At 46.1% G+C, this 21,221-nt stretch overlaps 1 protein-coding gene across 3 annotated transcripts in view; it reads left to right on the plus strand.

The window, feature by feature from the left end:
- XRCC2 (X-ray repair cross complementing 2) overlaps positions 1–21,221 on the plus strand; it is a 108,562-nt gene that overhangs the window by 53,939 nt on the left and 33,402 nt on the right. For 2 of the 3 annotated variants that reach the window (XM_085005080.1, XM_085005081.1), the window contains exon 5: positions 1,664–1,701. In XM_085005080.1, the coding sequence (XP_084861206.1) occupies positions 1,664–1,701 (38 nt within the window). Of the gene's footprint in view, positions 1–1,663; positions 4,238–21,221 lie in introns of those variants that run through there. The other variant, XR_014833483.1, reaches the window with a different exon arrangement.

Here is a 21,221-nt window from a genome sequence, read left to right on the forward strand (position 1 = left end):
ATAAGGACAGTGGAGTCAAAGCAGAATAGCAAATAGCTGGCAAGGCCTGCTCTACTAAAGAAGGTGAAGTGCCCCTGAATGGAGCAATTTAAAGGCCAACTGGATTTCAGAGTTCTCTACTTCAAACCCAGGTCGCCAGAGCTCCTGGAGTAGGAGGACTGCCTTTAAAAGTTAGGTGAAAATAGGAGTTCCCGTCGTGGTGCAGCAGAAACGAATCCAACTAGGAACCATGAGGTTGCGGGTTCGATCCCTGGCCTTGCTCAGTGGGTTAAGGATCTGGTGTTGCTGGGAGCTGGAAGCTGGAGCTCTGATTCAACCCCATAGCCTAGGAACCTCCATATGCCATGGGTGCAGCCCTAAAAAAGGACAAAAAAGACCAAAAAAAAAAAGGCTAGGTAAAAACAATGTGAATATTTAAGACCAAGACCTTTTAGGATCTGGGTTTTTATTTGAGAGTTCTTTTTTAACTGCATGGACCTTAAACATAATCAAATATATTGCGTTTGAATGATATTCTAGTTACTGAAATGGGAGTCTACTTCCTAAATCAAGCAACTTCCCTGGAGTTTGCAGGTAGCAAAGTTTCTAATATCTGATACACTTGCTAATGCCTTTGTCAGGCCTTCTAATACCAGACTTCTGGGTAGCGCAGCAATGCCTGTATTATAGGAAATACGTAATTGAAGAGAAAGTAGAGGAGAGAAATAAAAACCATCCAACTGAGATAAAGGATAAGTAGGGAATTTTTTAAAAGGAAATGAATAAAGAGACCAATTTAGGAGTTTCTCTTGTGTCTTAGCGGTTACAAAACCCGGCTAGTATCCATGAGGATTCGGGTTCAATCCCTGGCCTCGCTCAGTGGGTTAAGGATCCGGCGTTGCCAGGAGTTGTAGTGTAGGTCGCAGGTGCGGCTCAGATCCCGCGTTGCTGTGGCCGACAGCGACTACTCCCATTCAACCCCTAGCCTGGCAACTTTCATATGTCTCAGGTGTGGCGCTAAAAAAACAAAGAAAAAAAAAACAGAGAGAGGAGAGAGAGAGAGAGACCCAATTTAGGGAAAAAGTAGCAAAGTTGAAGAATAGTAAAGGATGAGCCCTGGATTGGAAGCTGGGACAATCAGATGCCAGGAGCAGCTCTGCTCTTAGTAAACTGTGTAATCCCAGGCATATCAGTTTCTTTCCCTTTTTCCAGCTTCCCTGGCCCATGTAATTACGTAAGAGATCCTTGCCTTCTTTGGGGTCGAATGACAAAGCATGAGTTCTGAGCATGGAGCAGGGAGATTTATTTTCCTTTGTAGTTTATACCACCAGTGTCCTTCCTGTATAATCTGGCTATTTTACGAAAACCTTCTACACGAAGTAGCATTTTAAAAAAGTAAATTTGGAGTTCCCGTGTGGTTCAGTGGAAACAAACCCGACTAGTATCCATGAGGACACAGGTTCAATCCCTGCCCTCGCTCAGTGGGTCAAGGATACGGCGTGGCCTTGAACTGTGAGGTAACAGCTGTAGCTCCGATTCGACCCCTAGCCTGGGAACTGACATACGCCTCGGGTACGGCCCTAAAAAGCAAAATAAAATAAGAAAGTAAACTTGACAGTCACTGATAAGTTCCATTCTCTTGGCTTCCTGAGCCCCGTCACTGAAGTGTATCTGTCACTTTCAGGTTCCTGCATGATTCCAGTTCAGCAGCTCAGAGTAACGGTAAGAACTCCCTCCTACCAAACGGTTTTCTAAACGAAGTCTTATAACCAGTGCCCTTAGAGACGTGACTATGCAGCGTAACCCTGGTCATTCCCCCTGGGCTCTTCCTGTCCCATTATCCTTAAAAATCCTCTAGGAAGTTTAAAGATTTCTTTATGATGTGGTTATGGCGTTTGAAATCATCTCAAGTCTAAATCGAACGGCAATACAGTACTACTTTGGGAAAATCCGAATCTTGGAGCATTTTAGTAGAAATGCAGTTAATTATTACTTTCGTATATACACAGTGACTTCAAGTTGCTGATGTCTGACTTTAATAAATGAATCATTTGTCATGAATCTGATTTTAAAGCAAACGAATCCTCCGAACTGTAAGGGGTTGTTCTAGGTATATCTGAGGCAGAGAACAGAACACATGGTAATCCTTTTCTGTTTTAACAGTAGTTTTTCTTTAGTGCCTTCAGACAGTTTCATTCAGTGCAAGAGGATCAAGAGTTTTGCCTCTGCACAAAGTTGCAAAATCATACCATGGTTCTGCTCTTGTCTGATTGTCATAAGCTCTTTAAAAGAGGTGTGTTATTATATTTCTGGAGAAACAGATTCACAGCTTGAATTCAGTCTAATTCAGCCTTTGTGTCCAAGACACGGAGGAACTTTTGAGTTCTTGAAAACCGGATAAGTAAGGACTTTTGTCCTACCTGTGAAGCTTCTCTAAGGTAAACTCACAAATGTACTCTCTCAAATGATGCTACCCATACTTCATTATAATATCCTTGAATTTCAAAATAAGTCAAACCTCCCTGTGGGCATGTGTGGTCCGTTTTCACAAAAGATTCAGTTAAAGGAGAACCGCGGCGGTGGGGTTGGAACCGCTTGTTTCGTCCTCACAAGCCGTCGGAACAGTCCTCCTGCCATCCCTGTTGTCTCCGTTGTCTTCGATGCGCACGGAGTGTGGGTCGGCCCTCCTGTGAGGACCGGGTCTCACCCGCTTTGTATTCCCTGGGCCTCGCATGGAGGCCGTTGAAACGGTTCCCGTGAGCACCGCCGTCCTTTCTGGTGTCCAGACTGGCACAGATCTGAAGTCAGTTTGCTCAATAGCTGCCAGTGAGTCTGAGCTGAACCTGCTTAATGCAGAAGAGGGGTTTGGAGCCACCTAAAATCTCCGCTCAACTCCCCACCCGCACGGAGCCTTTCCCCCGCTTCCCCAACAGCCCTGCCCTCTGCCACGTTCGCGGGGCACATTGCATCTCCTGAAACAGCTGTCCTAATGCCCTTCTGGGCAGAAACAGGCTTCTTTTGGGGGACAGACCCAAATCAGGGGACAAGAAGTCTCCCTTTGGGGGTCAAAAGGAAACGGTGAGGGTGTCATGGTGCTGTTTTCCAGTAACACTGGCAGGACGCGCACTGGGGGCCCAGTGGTCACTGGCAAGCCAGCCTGCCTCTCCCCGTATGAGTGTCCTCTCCAGACGGCACCCTCTCCCTGCCCTGCCTCTCCCTAATGCATTTCCATCCCTATCGATCGGGGACTTAGATGCTGGCTGGCAATTAGTCCTAATCAGGCAGCAGGAGTTTCCTAAGGGGACTGCCAGCCGGCCTAATTGCTGGCAGCTGTGGGGCCGCTCAGTGCGCAGCTGCGGGGCACAGGCTGTTAACCCCCCGGGTCCCGGGCCCGCAAAGCTGCTTGACCCAGCAGAGCTCCTCCTCGCCTGGGTCGGGGGTGCTGGGATCCAGAGCTTATCTTTATCTCGGAAATCTGTGCTGAGACGCTGAAAGATACTTGAAGATAAAGGGTGTACTGCATAACTCTGTTCTGTAGCAGGAAATCATAGAGAAACTAAAGCAGGACTTTTTTAAAAAAAGTTTTATTTTGGAAATTCTCAAAATTCAGACATGGAATAGTACAGTAAGCTCCATGCATCCATCAGATAGTTCTCTGCATGCTGTCATTCTTTTTCGTCTATCCTCCACTCCATTTTGTTTTCCTTTTAGTGCCTTTTTTTTTTTTTTTTTTTTTTGGCTGCTCAGGTTCCCAGGCCAGGGATTGAACCTGAGTCACAACAGTGACCCTGAGCCACAACAGTGACAATGCTGGATCCTTAACCCACGGAGCCGCAAGGAAATTCCCACTTGTAAGGTGCTTTAGTGTATGATTCTAATATAAAGATACTTTTGAAAATATACTGCAGAACTATTGCTACACTTAACAAAGTAGCTAGTAATTCCTCAATATCACCCAATATCTAGCATTTCAGCAATGCTTCAAAAACGCCTTTGGGAAGTTCCCCTAGTGGCACAGTGGAAACGCACCCGACTAGAATCCATGAGGATGTGGGTTTGATCCCTGGCCTCGCTCAGTGGTTTGAGGATCCAGTGTTGCTGTGCGCTGTGGTGTAGGTCGCAGAAGCGGCTTGGATCTGTTGTTGCTGTAGCTGTGTCATAGCTCCGATTCGACCCCTAGCCTGGGAACTTCCATATGCCTCAGGTGCGGCCCTAAAAAGCCGCAAAATAAAATAAAGAAAAATTAAAAGAAAAAAAACCCTCAAACAACAGCTACAACAAAATGCCTTTGCATTTGTTTGAATCAGGATCGAGTCAAGGTTCAGCCGTGTACTTTGGTTTCACATTCTAAATGGGCAGATTATATCCTCAAGGTGTTCTTTCATGTGTTCCTCTAGTTCCCACATTTTCTGTAAACCCACAGTAAAATCTAGAAGCATCGTGAGTACTAGGTTTGGGTTTTTTCAAGTGTGCTTTATAGGTGGTGCTATGAACTTTCTTTTGTACCTCAGGGGGCACAGATGTTGACTCTCCTATTTCAGTGATGTCCGCAGTGATCCGTGTGGAGTTCCCATTGTGGCTCAGTGGTTAACGAATCTGACTAGGAACCATGAGGTTGAGGGTTCGATACCTGGCCTTGCTCCATGGGTTAAGGATCCAGCGTTGCCGTGAGCTGTGGTGTAGGTCACAGATGCGGCTCAGATCCCTCGTTGCTGTGGCTGTGGTGTAGGCCAGCAGCTACAGCTCCGATTCGACCCCTAGCCTGGGAACCTCCATATGCTGCGGGAAGTGGCCTTAGAAAAGGCAAAAAGACCAACCAACCAACCAAACAGTGATCCGTGAGTTCAAATGCTGCTGTCCATCTGATGCACTACAAAGATCCCCTGTTAACTGTACCTGATAGTTTTAGCAGCCATTGGTAATCCTTGCCTGGGACCCTCATTTCCTTAGGCGTTACTCGGCGGCGGTATTCTAATACTTCCATGCCTTCGGTGTGTATTAGCCATCATTCTTAGAGAGGAGAGTATTTCCCCCTCAGGTTCGGAAAGGCAGGATCAATACTAAATTCCTTCCATTTCTTTATATTAGATTGTTTTCCTAAACCACCTCATAGTGTAACTGTGAGAAAAAAATTGGGGGTATCATTATGAACTCATGGATTGTTATCTGTTTGATGTGTTTCAATCCAATGCAGTCCTGGTTTTTTGATGCTAAAATAGCCCAGATTGGGATCTGCTGGGCACCTAGCCCCAGGAAAGCTGGCTGTCACACTGAGGGGGAGCGGGGCAGGTGTTGCAGGAGAAGAGGGCTGAGAGGGCTTCCTGTCCTCCTGGGTCAGCCCTGTGGCAAAGGGACCCTACTGTTTTCCCAGGTGCATCCGGCTGGGCCCCGGCCCCACACAGCTTCTCACAGGTGTTGCTTGGCTCGGTGTTCTTTGTAACTAAATTCTGTGATTTCTCAGCTGCAAGCCCTGTCTCCAGGGGCTGAGTCTGAGTTTTTGATAGGCTGAATCTCTGCTGCTTGCATCCAGGGTCAATTCTTGCTCCCTCCTCCTGGCCCTCCATGTGTGACAGTGTATTTAATGTAGTTTTTTAATGCGACATTAAAAGATTTTTCAGGTCTTGCTCAGCCTTTGATTCTTGTTTTTGCTTCTTTTATGTAAAACTATCCAATGTTGGAGTTCCCGTCGTGGCGTAGTAGAAATGAATCCGACTAGGAACCACGAGGTTTTGGGTTCAATCCCTGGCCTCTCTCAGTGGGTCAAGGATCTGGCATTGCTGTGAGCTGTGGTGTAGGTTGCAGATAAGGCTCAGATCTGGTATGTTACTGTGGCTGTTGTGTGGCCAGAAGCTGTAGCTCCAATTCGACCCCTAGCCTGGGAACCTCCATATGCTGAGGGTGCAGCTCTAAAAAGAAAACAACAACAACAAAAAAAAAATTATCCAATGTGAAAATATACATATATATCCCAGATCAGCTGTGCTTCTCAAACTTATTCTGTACCCTTCTGATCTGTCTCTATTAGTCTTTGAAATTGTTCTGCCCTATTCCTGGAATAAGTTTAGCGAGAAGCCCTGGTTCCTCTTAGTAAACTGAATGAAGGTTATTCCTTGCTGATGGATTGTCGTTGCTTCTCGTCTGACACACTGTGTTTAAAGAAACAAAATGAGGAGTTCCCGTCCTGGCACAGCGGAAACGAATCCGACTAGGAACCATGGGGTTGCAGGTTCAATCCCTGGTCTTGCTCAGCAGGTTAAGAATCCTGTGTTGCCATGAGCTGTGGTGTAGGTGGCAGACGCGGCTCAGATCTGGCATTGCTGTGGCTGTGGTGTAGGCCGGCAGCTGTAGCTCCAATTCGACCCCTAGCCTGGGAACCTCCATATGCCATGGGTGTGGCCCTAAAAGGACAAAAAAAGACCAAAAAAAAAAAAAAAAAAAAAAAGGAAAGAAACAAAATGAACCTGTATTAAATTCAGGTTGGTATTAGTCTCCTACATATGTAGATACACCTGTAGTCACCCTAAACGCCCTCCTGCCTGTCCCAAAGGGACACATGTCTAAAAGAGACTTGTGGTACCTCCAAAGTCTGTGACCTCCGCACTGGCCTGTCTTCATCCTCACTCTCTCCATGGGCGAATCAGAAATGGCCTCTCTGGCTTCCCTGTCCCCTCTCTTCCCTCCCAAACGAGGGAATTTTCTTCTCATTTTGGAATCCTCCGTAATGCTGAGCCCAGAGTAGAATTCTAGTAAACTTTTGTACCGAATTGTCACAGGTCCCAATCGGTGTCCCTGATTTGGTGGTGACATTCCTTTCTCTGCTCCCCCTCAATCGCTTATCCAGGGACCCTTTTTTTTTTTTTTTTTTCTCCCAATACCAAAGAAACATCATTTCACAACCAGTTGGTAGAGACAGAATAAAATAAAACTCTGTAATTGATTCTGTTCCAAAGAAGCCATGCATTAAGGAGGAAAAATCGTGCCTTGAGGAGCTGTCAGCTTCATTACAGGCTCTGCAGCAAGCCACGTGGGAGGGCAGTCCAGACTTTGCCGAAGGTGCCGGCTAATGACCAGCACCCCTCCCGAAGCACACTTGAGCCCCACACCCCCTCCGCGCCAACAGAGGCCAGATGGGGGACGTCTTTTCTCCGTTCCTTGGTAGTTCAGAAACAGTGTTCCATGAATGATGTCTCGTGTTCTCACTCATATTTAAAGATTATTTCATAGAGCCAAATAAGAGGTCATGCCAGAAGACAGAAGTGATCCCGAAATAAGCCGTCTGTATGCCCAGATAACCGCTGGACACTAACTGCGGTTGTCCTGTGTGGTTCTTAGCCGAGGAGACCTCTCAAGGAGCAGATAAAAATAGCAGCCGGTCCTCCACCGCAGAGCGGCTTGGACCCCCCAGATAGGAGTTCCAGAATTAACTCCCATTGCTATTTCTTTATTGAGTTTCTCCTCACAGGCTTCCTCCTTTGTACTATTGATTTGTCTTTTTCCTCCTTAATTAGTGCGTGGAGTCTTTCAGTGCTGTGGGTGTCTATGCTAAGGGTCAGACAGCCCATCCAAATGAGCTTAAGAAAAGAAGGAACTCATCAGCTCTCAATTGGGGATACAGGAGTGGCTCTAAACTCAGGCACAGGAAGTTCCCTTGTGGTGTAGCAGGTTAAGGATCTGGCTTGTCACTGCAGTGGCTCATGTGGCTGCTCTGGCTCGTGTTCGAACTCCGGGAGTTCCCGTTGTGGCTCAGCAGTAATGAACCTGACTAGTATCCATGAGGCTGTGGGTTCGATCCCTGGCCTTGCTCAGTGGGTTAAAGGATCTGGGCTTGCCTTTATCCTTGGTTAAAGGATCTGGAGCTGTAGTGTAGGTTGCAGATGCGGCTTGGATCTGATGTTGCTATGGCTGTGGTGTAGGCCGGCAGCTACGTCTCCAATTCAACCCCTAGCCTGGGAACTTCCATATTCCTCGGGTACGATCCTAAAAAGACAAAAATAAAAAGTAAAAAAAATACACTCAAGCACAGGTGCATCCAGGGACCAAAAAATTCTGTCAAAGCTTCTTTCCATTTATCTTTCACTTCAATTTATCTCTGTTTGCCTTGGTTTGATTCTTCTTGAGTTAGGTTTTTCTTATGTAGCCAAACCATTGATAGCAACAGGAAACTGCACATTCACATAACTGAGGCTTTCTAAACCCAAAGTGAAGGCCCATTCTCCTCTAGCTGCAAAGCTTAGAAGACTCTAGTTAACTGACTTGGTTCAAATGTCTGGGGAATGATGGGAGCAAAGAACGGGGATCCTGAACAACTCAACCTGTTACAGACATAAACTCTCCCAGCACATGTGTGACCTTCCCCAGCCTCAATTTCCCACCTATAAAAATGGAATCGTAGAAATACCTATCACTTATAATTAGAAAATTCATGCAAAGTGCTTGGCGTGATTCCCGGCATATAATAATCTGTGTATTAATGTTGGCTCTTATTGTTTTTTAATCATTATATACTTTTCCTAGATGGTCATCTTTTAATGTTCTTTATGATATCTCCTTTTGACAGAGCTTAAGTTTTTTTCTGTAGCCAAATCTAAAAATCTCTTCTTGGGAGTTCCCTGGTGGCCTAGTGGGTTAAGGATCTGGCATTGTCACTCCAGCAGCTTGGGTAGCTGCTGTGGCACAGGTTCCATTCTTGGCCTGGGAACTTCCCCATGCCGTGGCACAGCCAAAAAAAAAAAAAAAAAAAATCGACTTATAAAGACACAATTAGGAAGTTCCCGTCATGGCTTAGCGGTCAATGAACCCGACTAGTATCCATGAGGACGCGGATTCAATCCCTGGTCCTGCTCCATGGGTTAAGGATCTGGCATTGCCGTGAGCTGTGGTGTAGGTTGCAGACGTGGCTTGGATCTTGTGTTGCTTTGGCTGTGGTGTAGGGTGGCAGCTGTAGCTCCAATTTGACCCCTAGCCTGGGAACCTCCATATGCCTCGGGTACAGCCCTAAAAAGATAGATAAATAAAAATAAGTTTTAGAGAGTTCCTTTATAGGTAACATAAGTAAAATAGTCATTGTTATGCTTATTCCTAAATACTTTATTTTTTGTGTTTTTGTGGGTTTTAGTTTTGTGTTTTTGTTTTGTTTGTGCTATTAAACAGAATTTTTTCATCAAATTTTCTAATTTATTGTTATTATTGTCATGGCTGTTAAGGGTTGTGTTTTACTTATGAATGGATGGAATTTTTTTCATTAAATTTTCTAATTTATTGTCATTATTGTCATGGCTATAACAGTTGTGTTTTACTTATAAATGAATGGTTATCCTGCTGTGCACTTTGAAGGACCTTGGTCTATTCCAAGATTGCTAAGCGTTTTTCAGGACTGGTTGTTACACCATTGAAGTACTTTTGTTCCTCTCTTTTTCATGAATGATACAGTGTATTGCACTGGTAGCAGATTTCACAATTTTACATCTTCCTGCATATGAATATTTTTCTTCGTGTTGCAGTGTAATTGACATGCGGTGTTGTATTAATTTCAGGTGAACGCACAGTGACTCAGCACACACGTATATGCATTACGATAAGCTGGTTACTGTCTGTCACCATGTAAAGTTACTACGGTATTGGAGTTCTGGTTGTGGCTCAGTGGTAACAAACCTGACGAGTAACCATGAGGAGGCAGGTTCAATCCCTGGACCTGCTCTTTGGGTTAAAGGATCTGGCTTTGCTCTGAGCGGAGGCCTAGGTCGAAGACACAGCTCAGATCTGGCGTGGCTGTGTCTGTGGCATAGGCGGGTGGCTACGGCTCTTGGTTCGACCCCTGGCCTGTTTAATAGCACAAGCAAAACAAAAACACAAAACTAAAACCCACAAAAACACAAAAAATAAAGTATTTAGGAATAAGCATAACAATGAATATTTTACTTATGTTACCTATAAAGGAACTCTCTAAAACTTATTTTTATTTATCTATCTTTTTAGGGCTGTACCCGAGGCATAATAAAATTACAGAGTTCCTGTCATGGCTCAGCAGAAACGAATCTGCTTAGCATCCATGAGAAGGCAGGTTCGATCGCTGGCCTTGCTCAGTGGGTTACTGGATCTGGCATTGCCGTGAGCTGGGGTAGTCACAGCCGTGGCTCAGATCCCATGTTGCTGTGGCTGTGGTGCAGGCCGGCAGCTACAGCTCCGATTGAACCCCTAGCCTGGGAACCTCCACATGCTGTGGGTGTGGCCCTAAAAGGACAAAATAATAATAATACTACAGTTATGAGAATACTGTTGACAGTATTTGGTCTGTTTCGCCCATCCCTCCACTCTGCTCCTCTGTCATCCACTGATTTGTTCTCTCTACCTGTAAGTACAGTTCTGTTTTGTTTTGTTCATTTGTTTTGTTTTACTTTTTTAGATTCTGCATACAAGTCAAATTATATGGTGTTTACTCATCTTTTAATTGATTGCTGGACTTTGATTGCTAATATTTTATTTGGTATTTTTTTTTCTGTTTTTGCCTTTCCTAGGGCCACGCCTGTGGCATATGGAGGTTCCCAGGCTAGGGGTCGAATGGGAGCTGTAGCTGCCAGCCTACACCACAGCCACAGCAACACAGGATCTGAGCCTCGTCTGTGACGTACACCACAGCTCAGGGCAATGCTGGATCCTTAACCCGCTGAGCAAGGCTGGGGATCGAACCTGCAATCTCAGGGTTCCTAGTCGGATTCATTTCTGCTGTGCCATGACGGGAACTCCTATTTGGCATTTTTGCATCTGTGTTTATAGTTTTCGTTTTTTGTATCTTTGGCCTTTGTTTTTTTTCTTTTTTGGCCACCCTGCAGCATATGGCGTTCCTGGGCCAGGGATCAGGTCTGAGCCATAGTTGCAGCCTATTCCAGCTATAGTAACAACACAGGATTCTTTAACCTACTGTGCAGGCCATGGATCGAACCTACATCCTGGTTCTGCAGAGATGTTGCCAAGGCCATTGCACCACAGCAGGAACTCCTTTGGCCAATTTTTCGATCAAGATTATGCTAGCCTTGGAGTTCCCATTGTGGCGCAGTGGTTAACGAATCTGACGAGGAACCATGAGGTTGCGGGTTCGGTCCCTGGCCTTGCTCAGTGGGTTAAGGATCTGGCGTTGCCATGAGCTGTGGTGTAGGTTGTAGACGCGGCTCGGATCCCGCGTTGCTGTGGCTCTGGCGTAGGCTGGCAGCTACAGCTCCGATTAGACCCCTAGCCTGGGAACCTCCATATGCCGAGGGAGCAGCCCTAGAAAAGGTTAAAAAAAAAAAAAAAAAAAAGATTATGCTAGTCTTACAGAATGAATTGTTTTCTCTTTCTCTGTGTTTTTCCCCCCATTATCTAGAACAGCTGAATAACAACAACAACAACAAATTACACTGTCTATAACTCTTTGGAATATTTGATACAATTTACCTATTATTAACGTGAAACTGGCTTGGAGTAGTTTAGGGACATATATCTGTGACTACATTTTCAATTTTTTTTCTATACTTAGTAGTTTATTCATATTTTCCTAAAAACTTTGAAATAATCATGTCTGTATTTTCAAATTTATTAATACAAGGTTATAATAAATTTCTTTTCCTTATTTACTTGATCTTTTCAATTAATTAGTTTTTTTTTTTTTTTTTTTTTTTGACGATCACACCCGAGGTGTATGGAAGTTCCCAGGCTAGGGATCTAATTGGAGCTGCAGCTGCCAGCCTGCACCACAGCCACAGAAACACAGGATCTGAGCTGCGTCTGCAACCTACACCACAGCTCATGGCAATGCCGGATCCTTAACCCACTGAGCAAGGCCAGGGATCGAACCTGCGTCCTCAAGGATACTAGTGAGATTCATTTCCACTGAGCCACAACGGAAACTCCCTGATCTTTTATTTTATTTTATTTTTTAAATTTATTTTGGTCTTTTTGCCCTTTCTAGGGCCGCTTCTGTGGCATATGGAGATTCCCAGGCTAGGGGTCCAATCAGAGCCGCAGCCACTGGCCTACGCCAGAGCCACAGCAACGCGGGATCCAAGCCGTGTCTGCAACCTACACCACAGCTCATGGCAACGCCAGATCCTTAACCCACTGAGCGAGGCCAGGGATTGAACCCGCAACCCCATGGTTCCCAGTCGGATTCACTAACCACTGCGCCACAAAGGGAACTCCTGATCTTTTATTTTTTAAAAAGATTTAATGTCTCTACTTGTCATTGCCTTGTCAAATTTAGTGTTTCTAAAAGTTTTTTGCTTTATGATTTTTAAAGCTATGTTGCTCAGTTCATAAACAATCATTATTGTTGTATCTTCTTAATGAATATCTTTTATTAATATAAATATCAATTTTAGTTGCATTAATACTTTACCCGCTAATGCTTTTGCAAGTCCTGCTTTCCTTGTTTTTCCTTGTTTTTATCCAGCCCAGTATTTTCAACCCTCTGGAGGAATTTTGTTTTGGATCTACTTTTTAAAATGCAATCTAATCTTTTGTATCTTAATAGAATTTAGTCTATTTAACTTTTTTCTTAGTCTGTTTAAGTTTTTAATGGTCCTTGATGGCTGGTCTGATTTTTAATATCTTCATGTTTTCTATTTCAATGTATATCTCGTAAAAAGATTATAACTTTTTCAGTGCATTCTGAGATTTTTTTGTATTTTAATAGAATTTACTCTATTAAAATTTTTAATGATCCTTGATATGACTGGCCAAAATTTTAATATCTTCATGTTTCCTACTTACCTTGCTTTTATAGTTTTGCTCCCCACCTACCCAACCCCTCGCCACTGGCTGCATCGATCTAATTTACTTATTCTCTTGCCCGGCTTGATTTAGTAATTCTCCTTCATTTTGTTATTCTACTGGCTCCATTGGTTTAGCTTATGTTTGGTAGTGAAATGGAAAAATGCTGTGTCCCAGTAAGTACTTCACAAATTTGTTTAAGCAAAGTGATGACTGCAGGGGCAATGATATCAACAAAACTACCTATATCTTTGAAATCCACTTCGCTTCTCTGGCATCATCTAAAACAAAGTTCAAAGTTCGTAATTTTCACCTTCTCCAGCAGCCTTTCTTCTGCTGCTTCTCTCACTGCCCACTTCCTTGAACTCTGCTGCCTTGAAATGTCTTGGGATGCTTAAGCCCTTCCATCTTTGGATGCTGTTCTTTGAGCTGGATTTCTCTTCTGTCTTATCACTCAGGTCCACTACCGACGTAGTCTCTATTCACCCCAAGCATTAAATAGTTTCAAAAATTTATTCACTCAACTAACACTCAATTTATTGCACACATGAGAGGGCCGGAAGGTGTTCTAGGTGGTGTCAGTCCAACAGCGAACAAGGTGAAGGCGGAGTGGAGTAGACAGTAAGCAGATAATAAATAAATAGCTGTATAATATGATGTCAGAGGAGCCGTAAAGCAGAGAGAGGTGATAGGTGCTGATAAAGGTGCTGTTTTAGATGCGGTGGTGAGGAAAGGCATCTCTGAGGAGGGGACATTTCAGTAGAACCTTAAATGTGGTGGTGGAGAGTCTTAGGAGTGTCTGCAGAGAGAACGTTCTAAGAAGAGGCAGCAGGAGCAGAGGCCCTCGTGGCGCGGGGAGCTGGCATGCCGCAGCAACAGCGGATCCACCAGCAAAAGGGAGGGCAGCTCAGGGGTGAGTCAGGGGGCACAGAGGGTCTTGGAGGCCATGGTAAGGATTTTATGTTAACATGCTCGGAAATCCTTGGAGAGTTTTGTCCTGGGCAGGTGCATTGTCTGACTCAGGTTTCGGAGGGCTACGTCTGGCTGTGGTGTAGCAAACAGATGGCCAGGGCACAAGAGACACAAGAGCAGTTGGGAAGCAAGTTCACCAGGAAAGAGGAGAGGTTGTGGCCTGGACAGCGGGGGACAGGGGAGAAGAGCAGTGGTACAATCCAGCAGGTGTCTGTAATGTTGTGCTGATGGTTGTGATGGAAATGTGAGAGAGAAATAAACACCCATCAGAAACGAGGTCAGAAGTTCCCGTTGTGGCGCAGTGGTTAACGAATCCGACTGGGAACCATGAGGTTGCAGGTTCAATCCCTAGCCTGGCTCAGAGGGTTGAGGATCCGGCGTTGCCGTGAGCTGTGGTGTAGCTCACAGAGCAGCTCGGATCCCACATTGCTGTGGCTCTGGCGTAGGCCGGTGGCTAAAGCTCCAATTAGACCCCTAGCCTGGGAGTATCCATATGCTGCGGGAGCGGCCCTAAGAAGAGGCAAAAAGACAGAAAAAAAAAAAGTAAAAAAAAAAATGAGGTCAGAGGTTTTGATCTGAGTAAAATTATGATGGTATTTACCCAGGAAAACAAGTGGTGACAAAAAGCTGACTGGGAGTTCCCATTGTGGCTCAGCAGGTTAAGGACCAATGTTGTCTCTGTTAGGATGGGGGTTTGATCCCCGGGCTCACTTAGTGGGCTAAGGATCCAGCACTGTCGTAAGCACAGCAAGGGTCACAGATGCAGCTTGGATCTAGTGTTGCTGTGGCTGTGGCATAAGCCTCAGCTACAGCTTCAATTTGACCTGTAGCCTAGGAACTTCCGTAGGCCACAGGTATGGCCATAAAAAGAAAAGAAGAAGAAAAATCTGGCTGCATAGGTTCCTAATCATGAACATTGATTATGGTTTAAATGTGCCCAGAGAGGATGGTGAAAAGAAAAATCAAGAAAGGAAGCAGGACACTGGCAGCACCAAATGCCAGCAAGAGGTGGAGCAATAGCAACTGCAGGTACACAGAAGGGCACGGCCACTTTGAAGACAGGTTGGCTACTTTTACAAAACTAATATACTCTTACCCTGTGGTCCAGCAGCCCCACCCCGTGGCGTTTATACAAATGAATGAAAAGTTATATCCACATAAAAGCCTGCCCATGAATGTGAATAGCATTATTTACAGTTGCTAGAACTTGGAAGCAACCAAGTATCCTTCAGTGGGTGCGTAGATAAACGGTGGGACATCCATGCAAAGAAGGATTATTCAATGATGAAAATAGGGAGTTCCCATTGTGGCACAGCAGAAGCAAATCAAACTAGTATCCATGAGAGTGCAGGTTTGATTCCTGGCCTCGCTCAGTGGATCAAAGATTCCCCATTACTATGGCTGTGGCGTAGGCCGGCAGCTGCAGCTCCAATTCGACCCCTAGTCTGGGAACTTCCATATTTTTAAGGCACTTGCAGCCCTAAAAAGCAAATACATAAATAAATAAATGTAGTCAACCATGAAACGGCATGGGAGAACCTTAAAGGTATATTACTAAGTAGAGGAAACCTGTCAAAGAGCTTCATACTGTATGATTCCAACCATATGACATTCGGGAAAAAGGAAAGCTCTGCAGACCATAAAAAGATCAGTGGTTTCCAAAGATTTGGGAGGAGAGAGGGAAGAACAAAGGGGGTTTTAGAAGAATGAACTTATTCTGTATGATATTATAACGGTGGACACATGTCATTATGTGCATTTGTCAAAACCCATAGAATGTTCATCACAGAGAGTCAACCTCATGTAAACTATGGGCTTCAGTTAAAACTAAACGATGAACTTTGGTTATATATTAATAATTATCAATATTGGCTCATCAATTTTAACAAAAAAAAAAATGGAAGCAGGAAATAGTATACATCTTTGATTAGGTTCACAACTAGCAAAAGCGAGCTCACTCAGGTAAACATGGAAAAGACCAGAGAACCTGCCCCGGCCGATGCTTAGAACGTCCCGAGAGCTGACCAGGAAAAGGAGGTGCCGTTACTCCAGCCTAACTTGAGGCTTTGTCCTGTGGCCTCTTCTAAAGATCACGTTCAGATCCTTCAAATCACTGCCTAAACAAGGCCACAAATTTTTTTTTTTTTTTTTTTTTTTAGTTCTAAAAGTAACCTCTTAGGGAGTTCCCTGGTGGTCTCGTGGTTAGGATTCACTGCTTTCACTGCTGTGGCCCGGGTTCAGTCCCTGGTCGGGGAACTGAGATCCTACATCAAGCCACTGCTCACCAAGGCCAAAAATAAAAGTGAAGAATAAAATAAAAATAACTTCTTAGGACTGAGGATCTTGCACGAAGGCCAGCCCCCACGTTTGTGAGCAGCGCGTGCCGTCCTGGGCCTTGGCGTGGCTCCCGAGGCTGCGATGCCCTACTGGTTATGGAGAAAGTGATCACTCACGACAGTCAGGCCAGGCTCTTACTTGCTGTACTTTGTGGTAGTTATCACAAACAAACATCCCCAAGACATCCTGTTGAGGTCAAATCTGATAAAATTATAGATTGAGACGCTCTTGAGACTGTATCATTTTTCAAACACAATAAATTACTTACAATTCCAGAGTTTGAATAAAATGTCTTTGTTACATCACTGCATAAAAAATAAAGTGATGGGAGTTCCCATTGTGGCTCAGCAGGAACAAACCCGACTAGTATCCATGAGGACACAGGTTCGATCCCGGGCCTTGATCAGTGGGTCAGGGATCCAGCATTGCTGTGAGCTGTGGTGTAGGCCAGTGGCTACAGTTCCAATTCAACCCCCCGCCTGGGAAACTCCATATACTGTAGGTATGGCCCTAAAAAAATAAATAAATAAATAAAATAAAGTGATGACATTGATTCTTTCAGGCTTAACTTATCAAGCCATGCAAGTGGAACACACTTTGTAATTTTTATTCCCACTGTTTGAAAAACACATTCTTTTTTTTTTTTTTCCGCTTTTTAGGGCCACACCCGTGACATATGGAGGTTCCCAGGCTAGGGGTCCAATTGGAGCTGTAGCTGCTGGCCTACACCACAGCCCCAGCAATGCTGGATCCATAACCCACTGAGTAAGGCCAGGGATCGAACCTGCATCCTCATGGGTCCTAGTTGGATTCGTTTCCCCTGCGCACGATGGGACCTCCTGAACCAAATGGTTTCTAACGGCCAAGGGGTAGGTTAGGCAGTGTGCAGTAGCACAGATCACATTGGCTAAGAGTTTTTATAAATAGGAAAGACTCTGAAGTTCAATAGAAAAATGAGCCCAGTGTGTAAACCGTTCTCAGAAAGTACACAAATATGGAGTTCCCATTGCAGCTCAGTAGAAACAATCAAACAATCCATGAGGTTGGGGGTTCAATCCCTGACCTTGCTCGGTGGGTTAAGGATTCAGCATTGCCCTGAGCTGTGGTGTAGGTCGCAGACACGGCTTAGATCCTGTGTTGCTGTGGCTGTGGTGTAGGCCAGCAGCCGTAGCTCCGATTCAACCCTCGCCTGGGAACCTCCATATGCCTCGGGTGCAGCCCTAAAAAGCGGGAAAAGAAAGAGAGAGAGAGAGAGACAGACAGACAGACAGACAGAAAGAAAGGAAAAGAGAAAAAGAAAAGAACACTAATAACAAAAAATAGTTGAAAATGGTTGGCCTAAGAGTTCCTGCTATAGGAGTTTCCACTGTGGCTCAGTGGGTTAAGAGCCCGACTGGTATCTGTGAGGATGTGGGTTCACTCCCTGGCCAGCTCAGTGGGTTAAGGGTCCGGTGTAGCCACAGCTGCAGCATGGGTTGCAGAGGCTGCTCGGATTTAATCCCAGGCCCAGGAACTTCCATATGCCACTGGAACCGCCAAAAATAAATAAATAAATAAAGATCAGCGTAACTAGTAATCTAGAAACACAAGTTAAAATAACGTGGAATGTCATTTTTGGTCAGTTAAAGGCAATGAGCAATGCTGGGGAGGGTGGGATGAACTCAGGCAGGTAGTAGAAGGGAAAGTCGGGGCGCGTGTGAGCAGCGCTTTGGAAATCCATTTCTAGATCCTTCAAATCCATTCCTTTTGTGGGGGGGCGGGGGCTGCACCTGTGGCATGCAGAAATTCTCAGACATGGGGTCGAGCCTGTGCCAGAGCCGTGACGCATGCCGCAGACAGCAGTGACACTGCCAGTCCTTAACCACTAGGCCACCAGGGTACTCCAAAAGCCATATCCTTTGAGGTACGCATTCCCCTTCTAGGACTATCTCCAAAAAAAAGTTTTTCATTATAGAAAATTACATATTAAATGATTGAGTTATTATTTATAATAGCAAATATAACTCAAAATAACCTCATTATTTAAAGATAGAAAATTGGATACATAACTTATGCAGCCATTTAAAATGATGTTTTTCAGTTATTTTGCTTTCGATGGTTCCCCAGGTATCTGCCATCTGCCCGACACCTAGAGGCTGCTTCTCTAAGTGTACCATGAGCAATGTAGCCAAACTCCTATTGGGGACATTTAGGTTGTTTCCAAGTTGTTTTCCATTTTGGGCAGCACACAAGCGAGACTATATGTGCACACTCAGCTGCACACTCAAGGCCAAGGAACGTCTAGAATGATGGCAGCAAATGCAGATCCTAATCTTGGGATCTCCCGCAGAGCTGCCGAGTGTCCAAGCCCGTCCCACAGGCTTGGCAAGAGCCACGGCCCCTCGTGTGTTCCTTCCAGGCCTGGAAGGAATGCTCCGTCACTCGGGATCACACCTCCCAGGACCTCATGTTTGTATCAGAACGTTCATGCTTGCCTTCCCTGAAGGCTCCGCAAGCACACCCAGAAACTGCTTGGGGACGAGCTTCCTTGCTCCTGGGAAGAAGAAGAAACCCCTCCGAGGTGTGTGCGGGCAGCGAGGCTGCAGGAGATGAGGAGTAAACAGGCTTTTTGTCTGGGAGTGGGAGCGCGCCGAGGAGAGCCGAAGATGCGAAGGGAAGCAGGCAAACGTGGGCACCTGAGGGGGCCCGGGCAGGACCCCGCATTCATCCCCTTATACATCTGTGTGCATTTCCCTCAGAGTGTTCCTCCACCAGCCCTGCTCAAAATAACCTGAACCCAAGACCAGGGAGAGGCAGTAGGTTAACGCTGTGAGGGGTTTGTTTTGCTGTGCTTTGCTTTAACAGAAGAACCAAAGTGACAGCAGGAGCCCGGAGTTTAGGACTCTGGTTGCAAGTCAGCAAAACCAACCCAACTAGAGACAGGCTGGAAGGGGAACGTCCACACCGGTTTAGACGCAATCATGGGAGCGAAGCTTTACAGGAAGAGAACTAGCCTCCTTTTGCGTGTCTGAGTCCGCCGCGGGCAGAGGAGGGGCAGCCCCTTCTGGGAGGGGGGCTCGTGAGCCACGGGGTCAGCAGAGTCTGAGACATGCGTGTTCCCCGTGTGGCCCCAGTCCATGCCACAGGGTCCCGGTCTTTGCTGGTGGGAGTCCTAATGCTCGGGAGAGAACAGCGTGACCAGCTGCCAGGTGTTCGTGATGGGACCGGCGCAGAGGCTGCAGAGACCGGGCAGCTCCAGCTGCAGTCAGCGGAGGTCACACTCAGCGTAGTGAGAAACGTCCTGGTTCTTCGAAAATGCTGTCAGCCACAATTTAAGACTTTGAATTTGGAGTCTCTTTCTGCTTTGTCTCCAGTGTATTTAAAAGCAACCGTGCAGAGTTCCCTGGTGGTGCAGCGGGTGAAGGATCCAGCATTGTCACTGCAGTGGCTCAGGTCACTGCTGTGGCCCAGGTTCAGTCCCTGGCCTGGGAACTTCCACATGCAGAGAGTGCGCCCCCCACCCCAACATCCCCCCAAAGAAGCAGCCGTACAGCACCGCAGAGTTTGACCTTCTTGTTCCTGTACGTTGTTCCCTGGCCGCGGCCGCCGATCCCCCAGTGCCTTGCCTTCCGTGGATGTCGTTCCCATCAGCCACAGAGCAGCCACGGAATTGACAGTTTTGCCACGGATGCCATGGCTGCTGGGGCCCCAGCTGTAACACTTGATGCCTTTTCAATGTCCTTGGACCCACTCATCAGATAACAAACCTTGGCCCCCCATTTTCTCAAAAGCCTGTCTACCTCCCACCGATCCCAGTAAAGTATACCAAAAGCGAAAAATAAAACAGAATCCACCATGGCTAAGTTAAGCAGAACAGGATTTCCCACAGAAAGCAGGTGACTCACAAGGTCCCTGAGAGGTCCAGAGGAATGGGCGTGAGGCTGAGCTTCCTGGAGCAACTCTCAAAGCCATCTGCCAGCCACAGCCTCTCCGGAGCCTCAAGCGCTGGGAACCCCTCTCCACCGCAGGCGCGACTGCTTCCAACACAGAAGCCACATCCGAATCTGGACTCACTTGCGCCACCAGCATCAGCAAAGCAAGTCCCCAGCGAGAACCTATTTCATCAGCTGGTCCCTGTCAAGGCAAAGCCTAGCGTCGGGGCACCTGGAGGACACAGCCTGTCCACATTCCTGACCCGGAAAATAGGAAACTGGGTTCTGACTCTGGGAAGAGAGGCACGTTTCATAGTGTGGGAAGTTGTCACATGTAGGCAGACAGTCAAAGAACGGCACCCAGCTCCCCATATGACGAATGTGCACTACCAGGACGGACCCGGAATAGCTCTTGTCAGCTCTCTGGGCTCAGGTACACACAGGTTGTGTTGTCCTCTAGAAGGTGGGAAGTCCCTCGGGGTCCTGGCTGTAAGGTAGGCACTTGACCTCCCTACCCGAGAGGCAGACCTCATCTGTACATCAGAAATCTTAATTAGGAGTACCCGTCGTGGCGCAGTGGTTAACGAATCCAACTAGAAACCACGAGGTTTCGGGTTCGATCCCTGGCCTTGCTCAGTGGGTGAAGGATCTGGTGTTGCCGTGAGCTGTGGTGTAGGTCGCATTGCTGTGGATCCCGCGTTGCTGTGGCTCTGGCGTAGGCTGATGGCTACAGCTCCGATTAAAACCCCTAGCCTGGGAACCTCCATATGCCGTGGGTACAGCCCTAGAAAAAGGCAAAAAGACAAAAAGAAAAAAAAAAAGAAATCTTAATTAGATCAGGTCCAAAGTGCCAAGGTTCTACTATGGTACACTAACTGTAAATCCATGATATTGTCATTCTGAATGGAAGGGACATCAAGCCACTGTATTTGCACCTGTCACTGTCCCTAGAACCGTGCAGTTTGTCCAAGAGCAGGCATGGATTTTTTCTCTCTAGAAGTTTGATCAAGGATCAACAATCATTACCAGATAGGAGCCCCTGGGAAATGCTTTGTTCAAAGATGGAAGGAAATGACCCAGTTCATGTGAGCTTCCCCTTAACAGAGAATTTTGGAATGGGACTTGCGTGTTGAGGGGAGATACTGCCCACCCACCCCGACCCCCACCTCCCTGTTAATGGAGCATCACAGGTCTCATTAATGTCAGAGGAGCAACCTGGAGCATTGAGGCAGGTGTCATGGTTAGCATGACAAAAGCACGAAGATGATGTGACTTTTT

This window comes from Sus scrofa, chromosome 18, assembly GCF_054392235.1.
Source record: "Sus scrofa isolate SSC_HxYL_T2T_F1_AM1 chromosome 18, Sscrofa_HxYL_maternal_Yorkshire_Landrace_v2.0, whole genome shotgun sequence".
NCBI lineage: Eukaryota > Metazoa > Chordata > Mammalia > Artiodactyla > Suidae > Sus > Sus scrofa.